This window comes from Myxocyprinus asiaticus, chromosome 36 (genome assembly GCF_019703515.2).
Source record: "Myxocyprinus asiaticus isolate MX2 ecotype Aquarium Trade chromosome 36, UBuf_Myxa_2, whole genome shotgun sequence".
Lineage (NCBI taxonomy): Eukaryota > Metazoa > Chordata > Actinopteri > Cypriniformes > Catostomidae > Myxocyprinus > Myxocyprinus asiaticus.
Genome location: NC_059379.1, coordinates 22785418 through 22805706, shown reverse-complemented (window position 1 = coordinate 22805706; position 20289 = coordinate 22785418). Strand labels below are relative to the sequence as shown.

Here is a 20289-nt window from a genome sequence, read left to right as displayed (position 1 = left end):
CGGTTGGTTGTGCATCTTTTTCTTCCACACTTTTTCCTTCCACTCAACTTTCTGTTAACATGCTTGGATACAGCACTCTGTGAACAGCCAGCTTCTTTAGCAATGAATGTTTGTGGCTTACCCTCCTTGTGAAGGGTGTCAATGATTGTCTTCTGGACAACTGTCAGATCAGCAGTCTTCCCCATCATTGTGTAGCCTAGTGAACCAAACTGAGAGACCATTTTGAAGGCTCAGGAAACCTTTGCAGGTGTTTTGAGTTGATTAGCTGATTGGCATGTCACCATATTCTAATTTGTTGAGATAGTGAATTGGTGGGTTTTTGTTAAATGTGAGCCAAAATCATCACAATTAAAAGAACCAAAGACTTAAACTACTTCAGTCTGTGTGCATTGAATTTATTTAATACACGAGTTTCACAATTTGAGTTGAATTACTGAAATAAATGAACTTTTCCATGACATTCTAATTTACTGAGATGCACCTGTATATCAGTCATTTTCCAAAGGCTTTTAGGGTGTGACATCTGTGTGCAGGACCACTAGAGGGAGCAGCACATAATGAAAACACAAAAACCTGTGGTTTGGTGAAAATCATAGTCTGTAACAATACAATTGGAAGTATTTTCATCCTACAACATTAACCTAGAATCTCCTGTCTTGATCTCATTAGTAATTTTTTCATTAAAAAGCATTTTCTCTCAAACCCTGACACAACCACATGACATAAAAGCGTTATGTAAAACACATAGGTCTATTGAGGTTTTGAGTGCAGAAAACAATAAATGGAATGCAATAAATAAAGAACCTACAGGCTAGTAATGAAATTTCATTGACACATTTTACACTTTTTAATCATACATTTTACATTGGGTCTCACACCTTTAGCTCATAAACCAGCAGCTAAAGCATGTGATGCAACAGTGAAGGGGGAAATCTGTCTATATGATGTACAATGCATGTTTGGTATAGTAAAGAGAGAACAGCTGGAAACTTACAGTAAATATGAATCATTTTGTCTGCTGACATCTTATGATTTACTTTCCTCTCAGACGTTATAATTGAAACTGAATCATAAATGTATTAACTGTCAGAGCATTGTTTCATTTGATATGATAAATCATACTGAGGGGAAGCGCCACCATGCAGGAAGCAGGCACAAAAGTTTTTGGAAAAGAATACCAAATTACACAATGGGTAGGCCTATGTCACATTTAAAGGTGCACTCAGTATGTTCTCCCCTTATTAAAACAAGTTCTACTCGTAAATGAATTAATTGCAATTTTGAAACATGCATAAAATCATGAGCACTCACATGAGATGAAGACTTCAATCATATCAGTAATCTTAGAAAAGTAACCTCTTACATGGAGAGGGTCCCCTCATGGGGGCAGCCATGTTAAGTTAAAATGACCAGCCAAATACTCCTGCTTAATCTCAGTCACCACCCTGTTATTGGACACTTTAACTCATGGATTCAATTAATCATTGCTTACTGTGAAAAGTGAATTTCTACTGTGGCATCTGTAACTGAAAACTTACATTTGAAGGATGCTGCATCTATTCCCCCTTAGTGTCAGTGTAAGTCAGAGGCCATGAATAAAATCTTACTGATTGCACGTTTAATTTAGTAGGTAAAAGATGCACTCCTTATGCACACTTATGACCACTCATATGAGATTGACATATCAGTAACCTGATGATTCTGAATGCTGCAATTTCTGGTTCATGTCTCCATTAGTAGAAACAATGTAAAAACTACAGAAACTAGCAATTCATACGGAGAACAACAACCATTTTACATGTTAGTTGGAGTAAAGGGAGTTTAAGCTCAACCTGTGCAGTTGTTGGCTGTCATAACAATTCAAAGTAGGTATTGAAGTCTGTGAAGTATGGGCAGGCTTGGGGAGTAACGGAATACATGTAACGGGATTACGTATTTAAAATACTAAATATAAGTAACTGTATTCCACTACAGTTACAATTTAAATAATTGCTAATTAGAAAATAGTTACATTCAAAAAGTATTTTGATTACTGAAGAGATTACTTTGCATTTTATTGTCATTTGTTTCATTTAATATTTCGTCCTTTCACATGGAAAACATTTATACATATAAATGATGTGATCCAAAGTGCATTTGAACAGCGGTGAAACACTTTCTTATGATGTGTTACATTCATACGAGCAGACAGAGAAGTAAGTTTGAAGTAAGTTTGGAGCAGAAGAAATAGAAATAAACCTTGTGTAAATTGTCAGCTTTACGCTAAGCTAAAATGCTATTTCTAGTCATTTTACATGCACATGTTACCAGGCACGATCATATTTTTTATCAAGAAAATTCACGTTGCCCTAATATCAAAGTAAGACCTTTGATATTAGGGCAAAAATCATATTCTTGATAATAATTTTTGTATTGTTTTCCTGTAAAAATATCTAAAAATCCTTAAAACAAGATCAATTTGATTTATCTTGTTTTAGAAACAACACTGCATAAGATATTTAGGTTTTTCAGAGAATGTATTTTGTCTGACTGTACTGGCAGAGTTTGTATAGTCAAAACAAGTGAAAAAATCTACCAGTACTGAAGAAGTAATCCAAAGTATTTAGAATACGTTACTGACCTTGAGTAATCCAACGAAATACGTTACAAATGACATTTTACAGCATGTATTCTGTAATCTGTAGTGGAATACATTTCAAAAGTAACCCTCCCAACCCTGAGTATGAGTACTATGGAGCCACACATTTTTATTTTTATTTGGAAATTTAACATCATATGTTAAACATATTATCCACTAAAAACATATTGCGATGCAAATGAAAATACACTGGAAAACTTCCATGTTCATGAAAAAGGTGGATAAAAGCTGTTTATTCTACACGGAGAGGGTCCCCTCATGGGGGCTGCCATGTTGGGATCACATGACTAGCCGAAAACTACTTGATTAATCTCAGTAACCACCCTGTTATTTGACACTTTCTCTCATGGATTAAATTAATCAAGACTTACTGTGAGTAGTAAATTTCCACAATGGCATTACTGAGTGCTCTTGTAATGTACTGTTGTCTGTTAACCCGTTAAAATGAAAAATAAAGTTCTTCATTTATCCTCTGTTTTTGTAAATATCGGCATGTTTTATAATAGGCTGTAAACGATAGGTGCTATAATTGTAATTTAACATATTACTTAGTAAATTGCTAGTTACCAACAAGTACAAAAATCTTAATTAAACCTTTTTAAATGAAAGTAGACTTAGATATTCACACATGTAATAATAAACTTATGCACTACAAGTTATAACGAGTACCACCAGTCTAAATGATATACAATATGTTCCTCTTTGCCCACCTTGGAAAACAAACAGTAGAGGTGCCTCATTCTGATTGCTTTTATGACTGATACATTTATCACAGGACGATTGTTTTATGGCTCAACCTTTACTTCAACCTTTGTCCTTCTCTTCTCGTCCCCCTGAACATGTCTCCTCTGCACACCAGTGTTCTCTTGACTTGGAGAGTTGTTTCAGTTGCTTTGAAAGAATTGAACTTACATAGGCTAATAAAGGTAACTCTCAACCGGACTGTGGCCTAGTCTTAAACCCTAGTGAGTTAGCTACCTAGATAACAAAAATACTGCTTTCTAACTCAATACGGGCTGACTAGGTAGGCAGTCGACTAGGTTAGCAGCTCTCAAGGTTTTGAGACAACCCCTGACTGTATGTTGTTCATTAACGTGCTCAGGTGAGAACAGAGTTATAAATGTGAAAACTGATGGGCGTGCATCTCAAACTGTAAATTAATTTTGAACAAAACAACCTCAGATTTTTGGAAATTCATAAATATTATAAAGGCTACTGGAAACAAATCACAAAGAAGCTTTTCAGCTATGAGATCTGAATCATTCTCACAGGCGGTCGTGTTGCCTTAAAAATGTATTTGTGTCTTCGATTTACCATAATTTACAGTGTTCTATTTTTAACTTCTTAGGCTGCAGAACCTTAACATTTTCAATGTTAGAACTGGCATTGATCTTTCCGTTTTTAAAAATTAACAATGGATTACAGCAAATGGTTATTTGCTTGTTTGTTGTGGACATTGCTAAACCAAAGTCACCTCGTGAGTGAGTCTTGCTTCAATGGAACTTTCAAGATGAATGTTGTTTTATTGGATGACGACGTGTCGCCTTGGAGTATCAATTTTGTGAAGCCTGCAGTGATGAGAGCCATTGAATATGATTCTTCTATCAACTTTAATGATGGTAAAGTATCTATCTGTCTGTCTGTCTGTCTGTACACGAATATATACACTATTCCAGCATGATTTAGTTTGGGAAGAGGATTTTGTGTGCTTCAGTGCAAGCAAGGAAATCTGGCCTTCTGTATAGTTAATGGTCAATGTCACAAAAGTACTTATTTGATTAGTTACTTAGAAATTCTCTAAAAGTTTTCTGATTGTGTTCAGGATTATATTAGATCACATATTTTCAATTTGGTCCCAGACTTTTGGAGCCCTTTTTCATTATTAGCTATTTAAAATAAAATCTAAATGATGCCAAAATTATGGCTTGTACTTCAATCAAATTCTTTAGGGCTTCTATTTTTCTTCTTTTTCAAGGTGTGGGTCACAATTTATCAGTTAACTTCAAAGGGTTTCAAACCATTTATTACTTGCGAAAAGGATGCACCAGTAGCACCTGCGAGGGGGTTGAAATTCTGAATAATCTTGAGGTAAGTTTTCAGGCTTTTTAATAATGTGACACTAGAAATAACACAGTGTCTTTACACTGATCATTTCTTTTGTAGAAAGCAGGGGAGGTGAGATGTGCTCTTTTGGGACCAACCTGCACTTATGCCACTTTTCAAATGGTTGAGTATGTTAGATTTTGCTTTTATTTTTTTATAGGTATTGTACAGTAATTTATTTGATTTATAGTCTCCCTAGATCTTTAAGAATCCAATTTAAATAATGTAAACATAGTTCTGTAAATGGCTATTTACACTATTGGATTGTTTACCATTATGTTTATTTACCTCACAATTGTTGACCAGCATAACTACAAATTAGAACCACCATATACTAATGATAAAAATACTGTCATAAAGTTAATGTAACATTAGAACAGGAGTATAGACACAGAAAAATCAATGCAAGACAGGAAGCATAATGAGATGAGTTGTTTTGTTAGTGTAAAAATACAGAGGGCTACAGCGGTGGATGTGAATGGTGTATATGTTGATCCTTGTTTCCCTGCTGTTGGAAAAGAAAATTACTGCATTCAAAAGAACATCTGTTGTGTGTCTGTGTGACTATTTTCTTAGTCTGGAGATTGGCCTGAACCTCAACATGCCCATCATCTCAGCGGGAAGCTTTGGACTGTCTTGTGACTTCAAGAAAGATCTGACTCGCCTTTTGCCTCCAGCACGAAAAATCTCTAGCTTCTTTGTTCACTTTTGGAAGTTCAGTGATAATATCAAGCCTGCATGGAAAACAGTGTATATATACAAGAAACAGAATAACACAGAGGACTGTTTCTGGTAAATGGGGTCATTTTGTGAAGTTCTACTGATTTAAAATAATACGGACTATACAAATGTAAAATAACTGTAGACATGTGAAATTGTCTCAAATACAAGAATGTCCTGGGATGACGGATCACCCTATTTAACTTGTGGTGCATTTTTGTCTGTAGGTTTTTGGGTCTAATGAAAGCTAACAATGGCAGTATGACAATTTCATCCTTGTCTGTAGGTACATAAATGCTCTTGAGGTTGATTCAGCCCACTTTTCATCCAGTTTAGAGAAACGAGTGGTTCTGCGAAAAGAGGAAGAGCTCAGTGTGGCTTTAGCAAGCAAAGACCGAGACAGTAACTGTGAGTACCATATTACACCCCATTATTTTATTTGAATGTCTTAGTTTGGAAATTACTTCACCATGTTAACTTATGCCATAATGTCTGTGTCACTCTATAAAAGTTCCAGTTTTTGATTAAATAATCTTTCAAAAGTCTGAAATTTTATTATATGTTTTTATATGTTTTGTTAATTTTTATTTTACAGTGTTCATTATATGTGGAACACCTGATGACATAATGGATCTGAAGAATGGCACTATGGATTCTGATAATGAAATTGTTTTTCTTCTGATTGACCTTTACAAGTCAGTCATTTACTTTAAATTACTGTGTTCTTTAATATGTAATTAGTTATGTTAAATGTCTACAATACTGACTATTACTTAACTAAGTGCAAATGGTTAGCTAGCTAACCATAATGGACATAACTGACCTGATCTGCAAAAATCTCAAAAATCCTTAAAAGGTCCAATAACAGGAATACTAAAGAGTGCATAATGTTACTTGAATTGTAAGTAAGAATACGAACTTTCTCTCACAGTGACCGGTATTACAATGGGTCATCTAACGCTGCTATGAAGAATGTCCTGGTGCTAACAATGCCAAACACAAGAAATTACACCATTGATACTTCTGGTAACAACTCGGTGGGGAAAACATTCAGACTTTTAATATACTGTACACTCACTGACCACTTAATAAGGAACACCTATACACCTACTTATTCATGTGATTATCTAAACAGCCAGTCATGTGGCTGCAGTGCAGTGCATAAAATCATGCAGATACAGGTCAGGAGCTTCAGTTGATGTTCACATCAACCATCTAACTGGGGAAAAATGTGATCTCAGTGATTTCATCCGTCACATGGTGCCAGATCGGCTGGTTTGAGTATTTCTGTAACTGCCAATCATCTGGGATTTTCACAAACAACAGTCTCTAGAATTTACTCAGAATGGTGCCAAAAACAGAAACAAAAAACATCCAGTGAGCGGCAGTTCTGCGGACGAAAACACCTTGTTGATGAGAGAGGTCAACGGAGAATGGCAAGACTGGTTCAAGTTGACAGAAAGGCTACGGGAACTCAGATAACCACTCTGTACAACTGTAGTGAGCAGAATATCATCTCAGAATGCACAACACGTTGAACCTTGAGGCGGATGGGGTACAACAGCAGAAGATCACGTCGGGTTCCACTTCTGTCAGCCAAGAACAGAAATCTGAGGCTGCAGTGGGCACAGGCTTGTGTGCATTCTGTTGTGCATTCTGTTGTGCATTCTGAGATGCTATTCTGCTCACTACAATTGTATTGTAGTGGTTATCTGAGTTACCATAGCCTTTCTCTGGCCATTCACCGTTGACCTCTCTCATCAACAAGACATTTATGTCCGCAGAACTGCCACTCACTGGATGTTTTTTGTTTTTGGCACCATTCTGAGTAAATTCTAGAGACTGTTGTGTGTGAAAATCCCCAGAGGATCAGCAGTTACAGAAATACTCAAATCAGCCCGTCTGGCACCAAAAATCATTCCATGGTCGAAAATCACTGAGATCACATTTTTCCCCATTCTGATGGTTGATGTGAACATTAACTGAAGCTCCTGACCCATATCTGCATGATTTAATGCACTGGTTTGCTTCCACACAATTGGCTGATTAGATAATCGCATGAATAAGTAGGTATACAGGTGTACCTAATAATGTGGTCGGTGAGTGTATATCTTTGTCTCCATTCATCTAGTTGCAAAAATGGCAAATTTTTCACATCCACATTCACATGCTTGAGTTTTCCTTATATGGACCTACAAGAACCTTCTGTTCTGTGTGCAGATGAATGATTATATTGCAGCGTATCATGATGCCGTGCTGCTGCTTGGGCAGGTGATGAGGAGGATCTGGAACATGGCCTCTTCAGAACTTCATGTTATGGAAAGCGTCAGCATCAACTACTTCAGAAATGTGTCATTCAAAGGTGAAAAGGGAAAAGCCAGTGTAACTCCAATCATATCTCATAATGTTTAGCTTGGTTTGATAATCCATATCTGCAAATAGGTATAGGTGGGGATTATGAGCTGGATGAATATGGTGACAGGGATCTGATATTTTCTTTGATCTACACAAACAATGAAAATGAGGTAGGCCACAAATAAGTATCAAATATATTGAGTATTTGGACATATCTATCTAACAATCAATCAGTCAGTACTCATGGAATTGATTTGTGATTATATTTTTTTGTACTTCAGTACAAAGTTCTTTACGAGTTCAACACTACCACCAACCATACTCAAACAGTGGACAGCAGTCCTTCCTTTATTTGGCCTCAACTCTGTCTACCTGAAGACCGTCCATCAATAGATTCCAAAGGTACTGTGATTCTTGTCACTTTTGAAACTTTTAACTGTAAACATCCTCATTTTTACTAAACATACTCATTCAGGTGACAGTCATACAATGTCATTTTTAAGAGCTATAGAAAATCAAGCCTAATTCATTATTATCATTTGTAGGCATACAAGTCCACAATACGATTGTCATAGCATTGGGTACTGCAGTTGTGGGAGTGATGGCTACACTTGCCTTCATCTTTTACTGGTTACTCTCCCTAGCTATTACCTTTTTCATTCTGATTTTACTTAATTATGTGTGTACACATCTGTAGTGCAAAGGCAACATATTTACTATTGTTAATGTCTATATGAACAATCCAGGCAAAACAGATCTTATCGTCACATGCAGAAAAGATGGTCTCACATCTCCTCAGAGCTCATTATGCCTTTAGAGTTGAATGAGCGCAATATGATCTGTCTGAAGGTAATGCACTGGCAGCAATATGTCATTTACTGTTAAATGAATTATGTTCAAAAACTTGAGAAGTTCCAAGAATTATTTTTTTTTTTTTTCAAAATAGTCGGTGTTGTACAACTGTATAACATAAATGTGTTGCTGATCATTTCATGATCGTTTGTCATTAGATTGAGGAAGACACTAAAACAAGTTACAACTTGCGTCGTGCTCGTTATGATAAAAAGGTATGCAAACATAACATTTTTATCCAATATTATTCCATTACTGTGAGGTTTGGATTTTAGAATAAACAGCTGTTTTAGTTACTGGATGTTTTTTGTTTAAAGATTGTGATCCTTAAGGAGTTGATGCACACAGATGGCAGCTTCTCCGAGAAACAGAGGATCGAGCTCAATGCGGTATCATGGTTTTCTTCTCTTCATTGAATCTGCCTCTAAATGCTGCCGAAAAGTTGAAAAATTTGCTTTGTTATCTCTAAAGCTCACTTTAATTCACTTTAGACCATTAGACATGACAATGCGGTACCTTAAGCCTATCTGAAACCTTAGGAGGTACCTTCATACAAAAACACTGCCTGTTAAAGCTGCGTTCACACTGCCAGCTACTATGTCGCTGCATGTCGCCAGTGGCTGGCAGTTAGGTTGCTAGTGGTGTGTATGGAGAGTCTAAACAGAACTGTTTCTTTACAATTAATATTATTATTAAAATATTAGTAAGGTTATTAATATGGTATGTTTATTCACTGTATCTGATCATTTATATGGTTTCGTTTGCTGTCATACATGTAACACATTTTCAAAACAAATTATTTAATAGTTAATTTTACAGGCTGTTTGATGATTTAAACCTACTTGGAATCCCCACGATCTCAGATACACCTTTCCACACATCATTTTTCTTAAAAATGTCCCTGTACATGGACAGAGACATATCATATAACACCGGTAAATTGCTAACAGCAAGGATTAGCCTTTCCTCCATCTTTCCGTCACTGCAGGAGTTGAGAGAGAGAAGGATCACATGAGCTCTACCATCTTCTCTTGTATTGGCTGTCGCTCCAGAAAGTCGCTCTTCATTTGCATAAAGTTAAACATTTCCAAATGTCACCGTCGCTCGTGTAGCTGGAAATCGCCAGCTCTCATTGAAAATGAATGAAATGAGGCCGTTTTGTCGCTGCGTGTCGCTGGCAGTGTGAACGCAGCTTTAGTCATTGACAGACTGGACAGCGAAGCCCCATTATGTTTTGGACATAGTGGCTGTCATTCAATCAGCTGTCTTTAAACTTTGTTCTACACTATTACAGATATGATAGAAAGGCCTAATGTCACTTTCTTTTCAGCTCTTGAAAATTGATTATTACAACCTGACAAAATTCTATGGGACAGTCAAGTTTGACAACAAAGTTTTTGGAGTGTTCGAGTATGGAGAAAGGGGATCCCTCAGAGTGAGTATTATATTGAGCTCTAAATGATGAAATCCAAATGTGGTGTGACTCAGATTCTGACATAGAATATAACCCATATAACCTTGATTTTTTTTTAATATATTTTAGAATGTGCTTGATGATAAGATTTCATACCCAGAAGAGACCTTCATGGACTGGCAGTATAAGATTTCTGTCATGTATGACATTGCCAATGTAAGCAGATATAGGTTGATGCAGGTGTTGTTTTTATGTCCTCTATGTAAATGGAAGTGTTTTCTTCAGAATTTCTTAATTAGCACTGGAGTAAATTTTTCAAGCTGAAGTGTGTAATTTCTGTTTCACCTAATGGAATTGTAAATATGTGGTTTATATGCATACTGACACAATATTTCCTCTCAACTCTTTTCCCTACTGCAGGGCATGTCTTATCTCCATGCAAGCAACATTGCAGTCCATGGGCGACTTAAATCCACTAACTGTGTGGTTGACAACCGTATGGTAGTGAAGATTGCAGACTTTGGCTTTAATACAATTATCAGTCCCACTAAAGGTGAAAAATTGCTTTACAAACCTGATAAATAATTTCTGTTATTTCCACTGTTAAATTTATCCATAGTTATTTGGTTAGCCATTTGCTTATTGTTAATGTGTTCCCTATTTGCGTTTCCCTATATTTTTTTCTTTTTCTCAGATCTGTGGACAGCACCTGAGCACTTGCGGAAACCAGGGATCTCTCAGAAAGGGGATGTCTACAGCTTTGCCATAATTTCCCAGGAGATCATGATGAGGAAGTGCACATTCTACACACACACCTGCTCTGATCGTGCTGGTGAGAGAGAGAAAGATTTATAGACAGCAGCATACAGTATGTGTTCCTTTATAACCCTAACACACTCATAGTGACCCCTACTGGGGATTTTCCCATCATGTTTCAGTATGCACCATGTATGCAAAGTCAGTTTTTTTGTTTATACCCCATACAAGGTTAAACTTTAAAGGGAAAGTTCAGAAGAAAATGACATTTCTGTAATCACTTACTAACCCTCATGATGTTCCAAATCTGTATGAAAGATTTTCTTCTATGGAACACAAAAGATGTCAGGCAAAATTCACATTCATTTAATCTTTTTTCTTCTTCATCTTGAAAGTGAATGATGACTGAGGTAGACATTCTGTCTAACATCTTTTGTATTCCATGAAAAAAAGAAATTCAGGGTGTGCTGAGTGACAGAATTTTTATTTTCATGTGACCTATCCCTTTAAGACTATTCTGCTTTCCTTTAACAGAGAAGCTGGCCAGAGTGCAATACCCTAGTCTGACCCCTTTCTTCAGACCTGATCTAAACTTTGAGAATGCAGGCGATAAAGAACGGGAGGTAAAGTAATTAATTATACTATAGCAGAAAAACAGTTCTGAAAAGCAACCAAAAATGTAGAGGTAGGTTAACTTGATATAGCCTACTTTTGAAATATATACACTTATTTCTTATATATTCATAAAAATTTGAACACAAAGTCTTGATTTTAACTTAAAAAACACACAGACACTATTATTATTATTATGCATCAACTATCCTTACACAGGATAAGTTCATAGACTCCAAAAAATATGTTTGCCTATTTTTAAAATGTACACTTCAATTTCATTACAAAATTCCAATAAACTGAATTGTGTAATCTTTAACACAACTTAATGAATAAAATTTAAGAGATGCAAGGGTGCGAGATTTTACATAGATTCTATTGGACCACTTCTAGATTGTATAGGCTTGGTCTTAAAGATACACCCACCTGCTGGCGACGCCAGTCAGAAGATGGAGACATGACCCATGTCTTTTGGGGGGGGGTGTTAAGATCCAAGAATTTTGGTTGAAGTTTCAGAGTTTTATATGTGACGTTTTGGGCACTCAAATTTCATTCTGCCCCAGACTTTGTATTTGGGGCGATGGGGCGGTCATAAATTTGGGGGATAAACACATAAAAAATTGGGTTCTGACCAGTGTTATGATTGGCAGACAGCTTATTTTAAAGGGATGGAAGTCGGCTGGAGCGTCCTCATTTCTGGAGTGGTTTGCGGAGATGGGGAGGGTGGCAGCTTTCGAGGAGGTGTCATGCAGAAGGCTAGGGTTTTGGGATTTGTTTGATAGGAAATGGGGCAGTTATTTAGTGTTTTTGGGGGACTCTCAGGGAGGGGCTGTGGAGAGAGAGGTATAGTTTTGATTATGTATGATTATTATTATTATTATTATTATTATTATATATATATATATATATATATATATATATATATATATATAATTATTATTATTATTATTATTTTTGTTTTTGTTTTTTTTTGTGTGCGTGTATTCTTACATTTGACCTCAGGGATGTTTGTTGGGGGTCGGGGAGGGGTTGGTGATTGGGGCGGGGTAATAGTGGGGGTTAAATGTTGATTCAGTGTATATATGTTGTGTTTTTCTTTGTTATATATCTATGAATCAATAAAAAATGTTAATCGAAAAAAATTAATAAAATTTAAATTAACTCAAGTTTTATTAATTTAATGATGTAATTTTTTTTTTTTATAAAATTGAAAAGTGTAGGCCTAAATCTTAAAAAATGTTATGAAATTGAAATGTGTAAATCTTAAATATAGGCTAAAAATATAGGCTTCCATATACTAATCTGTTTTTACAGGTGTGCATGCTAATCAGAAATTGTTGGGACGAGGACCCAGATAGAAGACCAGACTTCAAAAAGATAGAAATCACTCTACGGAAGATTGTCAGGTCACTTGTTTTTCTATGCTTTTTGTTCATGCAACACTGAAAAAGATAATGGTATACATATAGAACATAAAAAACAATTTAGGCCATTAGCCTAGTTGTGAACCATCTGACAACTGGCCTGAAGGAAATTATGGTTGGAATGTCTCTAATAAATGATTACCTGATTTGCTGTTGATTAGTCTGGACAACCAGGAAAATGAGAGCTACATGGAGAACCTGATTCGCCGGCTGCAGATGTATTCCTGTAACCTGGAGCGACTGGTTGAGGAACGCACCGCTCTGTACAAGGCTGAACGAGACCGAGCAGACTACCTAAACTTCATGCTTCTGCCTGGGTTAGTCAGTGTAGACAAACACATTGTAAAACAGGGGTTTTCAACCTTTAAAAACTCATTCAGACTCTCAACAGGGACACCCAATATAAAAAATGAGATTTTCTGGGTAACACTTTATTATAATTTTCCTAGATAACATGAAAAAAACATTATTGCCTTCCATAATGCTTAACAGATCATCAATTTACCACCATCAGTGGTGGTACATCAAACCGGTGTATATACAGTAACTGTCCACAGACCCCCTCCAGGACCTTCACGAATGTAGTTAAAAGTTGCGAATGTTGTTGATATTTGTCAGTAAATTGTAACAATCGGCATGTTATTTAATCTTACTTCTTTTATTACTGTCTGGTGAGCATTGTATTGTGTAATACTAGTCCAACAGGATAATAAAATGTTTAACCCTTGCCATTATGGTTATATTTTAGACCAGTTGTGCGCTCTCTAAAGGAAACAGGAAAAGTGGAGCCTGAGCTCTTTGACGAGGTCACCATCTACTTCAGTGACATTGTGGGCTTCACCTCACTGTGCCACTACAGCACTCCCATGGAGGTGGTGGACATGCTCAATGACATCTACAAAAACTTTGACAGCATCCTTGACAATCATGATGTCTACAAGGTATTGCAGACAAATGAAATGGACAGTGCCAGAGAATTCACTGGATTCCAGTTAACATGTCCACGTGTGTATTTCAGGTGGAGACGATTGGTGATGCATACATGGTGGTGTCTGGTCTGCCTCGGCGGAATGGAAACAGGCATGCAATGGACATCTGCCACATGGCACTGGATATCCTGGCCTTCATGGGCACATTTCAGTTACGCCATCTGCCTGGCCTGCCCGTGTGGATCCGCATCGGTGTGCACTCAGGTAATGAGTTTTAATTTATTGCACCCAGCTCAGCACTGAACCCTTAAACTAATAGATGAAAGTTTACCCATGTTGCAGAATATAGAATGATATTCATGCAGAAGACAGACAAACCGTATTTTATATTTTGCATGTGTGGAGGGCCCTGTGCTGCTGGGGTAGTGGGAATTAAGATGCCCAGATACTGTCTGTTTGGAGACACTGTGAACACGGCGTCTCGCATGGAGTCCACAGGTCTACGTGAGTGGTGCCACCTTTCAAAACCTAAATCAGCTGTTGAATTAACTAGCTTTCCCAAAACCAAAGCATTTGGGTTATCACACCTCTGTATGTATTCTATACATTTAGTACTGTATTATTGTTTGCTCTGTACCACCTCAGCCTTACGAATCCATGTAAGTCAGTCAACTATCAGCATTCTCCAGCGGACAGACTGCAAATTTGAGTATGAAAAGAGAGGAGAAACATACTTAAAGGTCTGTAGTTTGTCTCACACTCATGCAAAAATATTCCATTCACTATCACATTTTGATGATCCTTACAAATACACTACAGGGTAAAGGAAAAGAGACAACATACTGGTTGACGGGAGTTACGGGGCAGGATTATAATTTGCCAACACCACCAGCAGCGTGAGTTTACCACTTTATGATCCTCATTTTTCCTCATAACTTGTTATCAGTTAGGGTACAGTAGATATACAGCACATCTCCTTTTTTAATTATAAAAATTAACATTGAAATAGCCTTATATTCACAGCATTTATAGTAGCATTTCAACCGAAAAGAGCGCCACCTATATGTCAGTGGTGGTACTATTCTTTTACAGTAATTATACAGTAACCCTTAGTTTTGAGGGGAAAAACTGATACTTTGAATACTTTGTATCTGTTTGAAACAAATACAGTTCATGGTTTATATTATAAAAGGTTTTTATGTCAGAAAATAAATGTCCATCTGGCAGACGAAAATTAGCGAAAAATCCCATAGACTTCCATTGACAATATTCCCACACATATCTGGGGAACAGGATTTTACATACTTGAGGATGGTCTCTTTCCATTTAGGCCACTAAGAAACCATTTTGCAACCATTTAGCAGTGGTGGCCCGTGAATTTTAAGTTTAAGCCTTCAGTGCGATTCATGCCATTAAGAAAACACAGTTTCACAATTGACACCCTATGCTTATGGACATCATACATTACGTCGCAGCCAACTAATAATAAATGACATTTTAAAAACTTGTCCATGCTTGAAAGCCAAGGTCTAATACCAGGAAAAAAGCGATCTAATAATATTTGCGATTTAAATGTTGCTTGCAATAATTTTGTAATGGCTTTGTAAGGGTACATGGTTACTTTTCAAAACTTGAACCGACACTGTATGCTCCAGCCAGCTTAATTTACACTTAGAAAAATCCTAATGTTACTATAACAATGCAAAAAGCACTTACCAATTAACTTGAAGTGAAAATCAGCCCTCCTTTCCTGTTTACATCTCAGGTTTTTATTATTATTATCCTCTTTTCTCCCAATTTGGAATGCCCAATTCCCACTACTTAGTAGGTCCTCGTGGTGGCATGGTTACTCATCTCAATCCGGGTGGCGGAGGACAAGTCTCAGTTGCCTCCGCTTCTGAGACCACCAATCCATGCATCTTATCATGTGGCTCATTTTGCATGACACCATGGAGACTCCGCATGTGGAGGCTCATGCTACTCTCTGCGATCCACGCACAACTTACCATGCGCACCATTGAGAGCGAAAACCCCTAATCACGACCTCGAGGAGGTTACCCCATGTGACTCTACCCTCCCTAGCAACCGGGCCAATTGGGTTGCTTAGGAGACCTGGCTGGAGTCACTCAGCACACCCTGCATTTGAACTCACGACTCCAGGGGTGGTGGTCAGCGTCAATACTCGATGAGCTACCCAGGCCCCCCCTCATCTCAGGTTTTAAATCCATAAGGATCTCTTTCTCAGTGGTGATAATGGCAGTGATGTCAGCTGAATCGTCAGCTATAGATCTTGCGCTCTTCGCTTTCAAATTACGTACGTCACTTAAAGGGTGATTGTCACTCAAGGCCAACTAGAATGCTGTGTTCCATTCAACTCAGAATGTTGGATTTTCCAACTTCATACTAGGAAATGTGCAATGGAACGACACTTGAAATTGGAATTCCGAAATTTTGAACTCCGATTTCTCAGAGATGCAGGTACTTATCGTCACACAAACATTTTGGCACCCACGGAGATATACAAATTAAGTGATGAATATTCACTTTTATTAAGTAATATCGATAAATGAGTTAAAGTTCCTACATTACATGATATTAAATCTTTAACAAACGCCTGCCGAAACAAGTGTACGAAACAAGTGTAACAAGGCTGTAGCTAGTGGGGTGAAAGGTGGTAACGATTCTATGGGCCCAAAGGTCCAGGGGGCCCCACAACAAATTCTAAACTGTATATTTTTATAGGAAAGGGGCCCAGATTACCTTGCTACGGCCCTGGTACAAAACATGGTATTTTACGCTCTCTTTTGATAATTGTACACTTGTAGCACAAACGCTAGCGTTGCTGCATTGTTTATCAGTTGGGTTGCTAGGAAACATCTCTGGTTACAGTCAAACACCTGCTAAGCTAACGAGCCTTGCAGTTTTGTTTCCTTACATGTCATCTTCCGAGCATCTAGCAATGGAATGCGTTTATCGTCGGAGATCGGAGATATCAGGTAGGAAATATCCCACATCCGACTTGAATGGAACACAGCATAAGGCCTCGACTGGGACATATCCTAAAGACCACACCCACCAACAATAAAATCAATCGGCTTGGCTGATGAATCTGACTATCTGACTTTAGATGCCGATTAACTTGAACTGTTGAGGGATTCTGTTGAAATTCTGAAGGCCAAAAGGGGTGGAGCTCAAACTCGAGCGCTGCTTCAGCTAACGAGTTCAGCTTCGGGTATGCGATTAGTGAAACAGGCGTCACGCTAGCTTGTAAGCATCGAGGAATAAATTCTGACTGGATAAATTTTTTTGCTGTTCATTTGTAGATGAATTAGGAGTGGAAAGTGATTGAAAATACATAGGCAAAAAAGTGAATGAGAATGTAAGGATAAAAAAATATTTATTTATTAGGCATGTTTGGACAGCAGAGAAGGCTTTGTTGTCCCTGAGAATTCGCCACTGCCATTTAGTAATGCCCTAGCAACCAGTAACCACCCATAACATCCTGACTTTATCATAATGTTATACATTTTTATTTCATTTTCATTTATTCATCATTTGTATTTTGACCAAATACAAGATTAAGATTAGTTTTGCCTCTTAGATGTGATACTGTAAAACTGCTTACCATTTTATTTTGACCTCTCCTCCTGGCAGAGAAAACTTCCAGCATCTGCAGCAGGACCTGGCTCAAATGATTAAGACTTGCCTGGAGAAGCGTCCTACCAGCATTAGGAAGCGGAAGACCTTATCGACACGCCACAAGGTGCTCATGGTAGAAGCAGAGGAGTTCATAGAGCAGCCAGAGTATCTCCACCTGGCCATTGGTGACTGCCTAAGCACATATTTGTAAACCCAACCCTGAACATAACACACTGCCATATGAGTGTAAGGCCAAACCAAACTGGACTTCAGTGTAAAATACAGCAAAATGTAAATACTGTACATTATAAAATGGATAGTTCTGACCCTGAATTGTGATTGGATGAGCCGTGTTCGAAGCCGTAAAACAGTCAACAATTAGAAAAATGAACCATATAACTGGTCAGATGAATTGTTTATTCAGATTATTATTAATAATAAATGCTTATTAAAGCTTATTAAAGATAGCTGTCTTGTAGAATATTGCTGTTGCCACTGTTTTAAGAAAGCAATAAGCCACTCGAGTCCATGTGTTACAGTGATTTTACCATAGGCAAGGAGAGTTTAGGCACTCTGCTGCATTTCTGAAGTGTTTTAGAGTTTAGGTTCAATATTTCACTCTCCCCAAAGTTTTAATTGTAATTTTTTTTTTAATGTTAAATACTTATAGGGGGCCTGGGTAGCTCAGCAAGTAAAGACGCTGACTACCACACTTGGAGTCGCAAGTTCGAATCCAGGGTGTGCTGAGTGACTTCAGTCAGGCTTCCTAAGCAACCAATTGGCCAGGTTGCTAGGGTGGGTAGAGTCACGTTGGGTTAACCTCTTCATGGTCGCTATAATGTGGTCCTCGCTCTCGGTGGGGCACGTGGTGAGTTGTGTGTGGATGCCGCAGAGAATAGTGTGAAGTCTCCACAAGCACTAGGTCTCCGCGGTAACACACTCAACAAGCCACACAATAAGATGTGTGAATTGACGGTCTCAGATGCGGAGGCAACTGAGATTCATCCTCCGCCACCTGGATTGACGCAAGTCACTATGCCACCACAAGGACTTGAAGCGCATTGGGAATTGGACATTCCAAATTGTGGAGAAAATAAGTTACATACTTAAACAGAAACAACTTAACCATTCGTAGGTTGATTTCCCTGAAAAGTGCAAACACTGTGGCTTTGTGATGCTTTCAGCAATGCTCTGTTTGTTTGAGTGATCCAACATGACAACAGTTTAAGTTTGGGGCTGGAATACATGTTTGTCATTTTCCCAATTCTGTTACACACTTCAACATTGCAATTGCATTAACAATACCTTTAACCATGTTGTTATATTATTAATTGTACTTGACTGGTATTCAAACTATTTTTAAGTGACATACAGTTAAATGTAATTGTAATATGCAGACAGTAATGCAATAGTCAATAATATAATAAACATAATTAACACTTCACAGACACTGCACATTTATTATTTTTTTTTTTGAAAAAGAAACTCTAAACTTTATTTGAATTATTTTTATATCTATTTACACAAAAATGCTGCTTGAACATCTAATTCAACATTTTCCATATGACTGTTTTCTCTGCTGAAAAGATTGAGCAAAATTCACTTGGCTGAAAAGACTAAGACATCAATCCAAATTTCTTTGGCATACATACATACACTACTAATGATCCATGCTTTAAAAGCTAACCAAAACTCAACACATCCAGTGTCTTGTAACCTTTGTTGTGAATTATGCCATGTACATATCAATAAAAGTGTACAACTGATTATACATTACATCTAAAGCACATGTATATAAATAAACAAGTAACAGTAAGCTTGTTTTTTACCCTTCAAAACATGATAAAATAAATAAACAATAAAAAAAAAAAAAGCCACAAAATATCCCATATTTAATAGATAAACAAAAAAGATATGTGAGCTCAGAATACAAATATATGGTAGAGTCTAGCTTACTGGTTCTTTCAGCAACCTCAGAAACTTTATTTGGCTAAGTGTGGTTTTAATATATCATACCAGCACTAATTTACCAGTTAGACAGTCATAACAAACTGCCTATAAATAGAAGAATTATCAAGAACACAAAACATAGGGAAAAACATTATATATATAAATAAAAACACACAATTTCAGCCAACAAAGCTGAATGACCACATTTTGAGGACTATGCTTTTGGATATTATCTTTTGCAGACTAGAAAAAATATTACAGAAAACTAACAAACCAATGCATAAAGCAAAAATACAGTAATGGCATCTTGGACAGTAATTTATCAATATACATTTGTGTCAGTGTACAGACTAAAATTCAACATAAACCAAAACATAATCTGTGCCCTGACAAGAAACATGATCTGACATTTATTAAACTGAAATAAATACAGAAAGATCATGTTATAGTTTAGGATCACTCTCAAAGTGTGGTACAGTATGTACAGTAGAACCACACACAAAAAAAAACAAGGCCATAAATATAATTTGCAATTGAATATAAACATTCAAAACTAAAATACATTTCTGAAATATAAAGCAGAGTGAATAGATTTGTTTAACAAACCAGTCCCACTGTAAAGATAGTGTAAATAGTGTACTGCAGTGACAAACTGATAAAATTGTGCGTCACATCAAGCCTTTGCTCTACATTTGTATCATCTATACACGGATTTTATGAAATCTCCTCACTGTTCCACATAATTCACTGTGCTCTGTCTAGACACAAGGAGTATAGTTATGCTCACAGTTCCAGAACATGGTGGCATTGCAGCTGATATGAACAGAATAAGTATTGACTGACCCGGTAACGCACTGACCCACTGCAACAAAATTGTTTTCAAAGGCCTCTTGCCAC

General features: G+C 37.1%; 1 protein-coding gene across 1 annotated transcript; it reads left to right on the top strand.

The window, feature by feature from the left end:
• The first annotated feature begins 4052 nt into the window (after positions 1-4052).
• gucy2cb (guanylate cyclase 2Cb) lies at positions 4053-20275 on the top strand. Its single transcript, XM_051674704.1, has 27 exons — positions 4053-4257; positions 4614-4726; positions 4802-4869; positions 5318-5533; positions 5748-5869; positions 6057-6156; positions 6393-6498; positions 7682-7823; positions 7904-7986; positions 8098-8218; positions 8362-8446; positions 8563-8665; positions 8827-8883; positions 8986-9057; positions 9999-10103; positions 10212-10298; positions 10503-10635; positions 10777-10914; positions 11373-11461; positions 12765-12856; positions 13036-13191; positions 13623-13815; positions 13893-14067; positions 14209-14307; positions 14449-14543; positions 14623-14699; positions 17458-20275. Exons 1-27 carry the CDS (start codon positions 4053-4055, stop codon positions 17651-17653), a joined length of 3228 nt encoding a protein of 1075 aa, XP_051530664.1. The 3' UTR covers positions 17654-20275.
• The last annotated feature ends 14 nt before the right edge of the window (positions 20276-20289 follow it).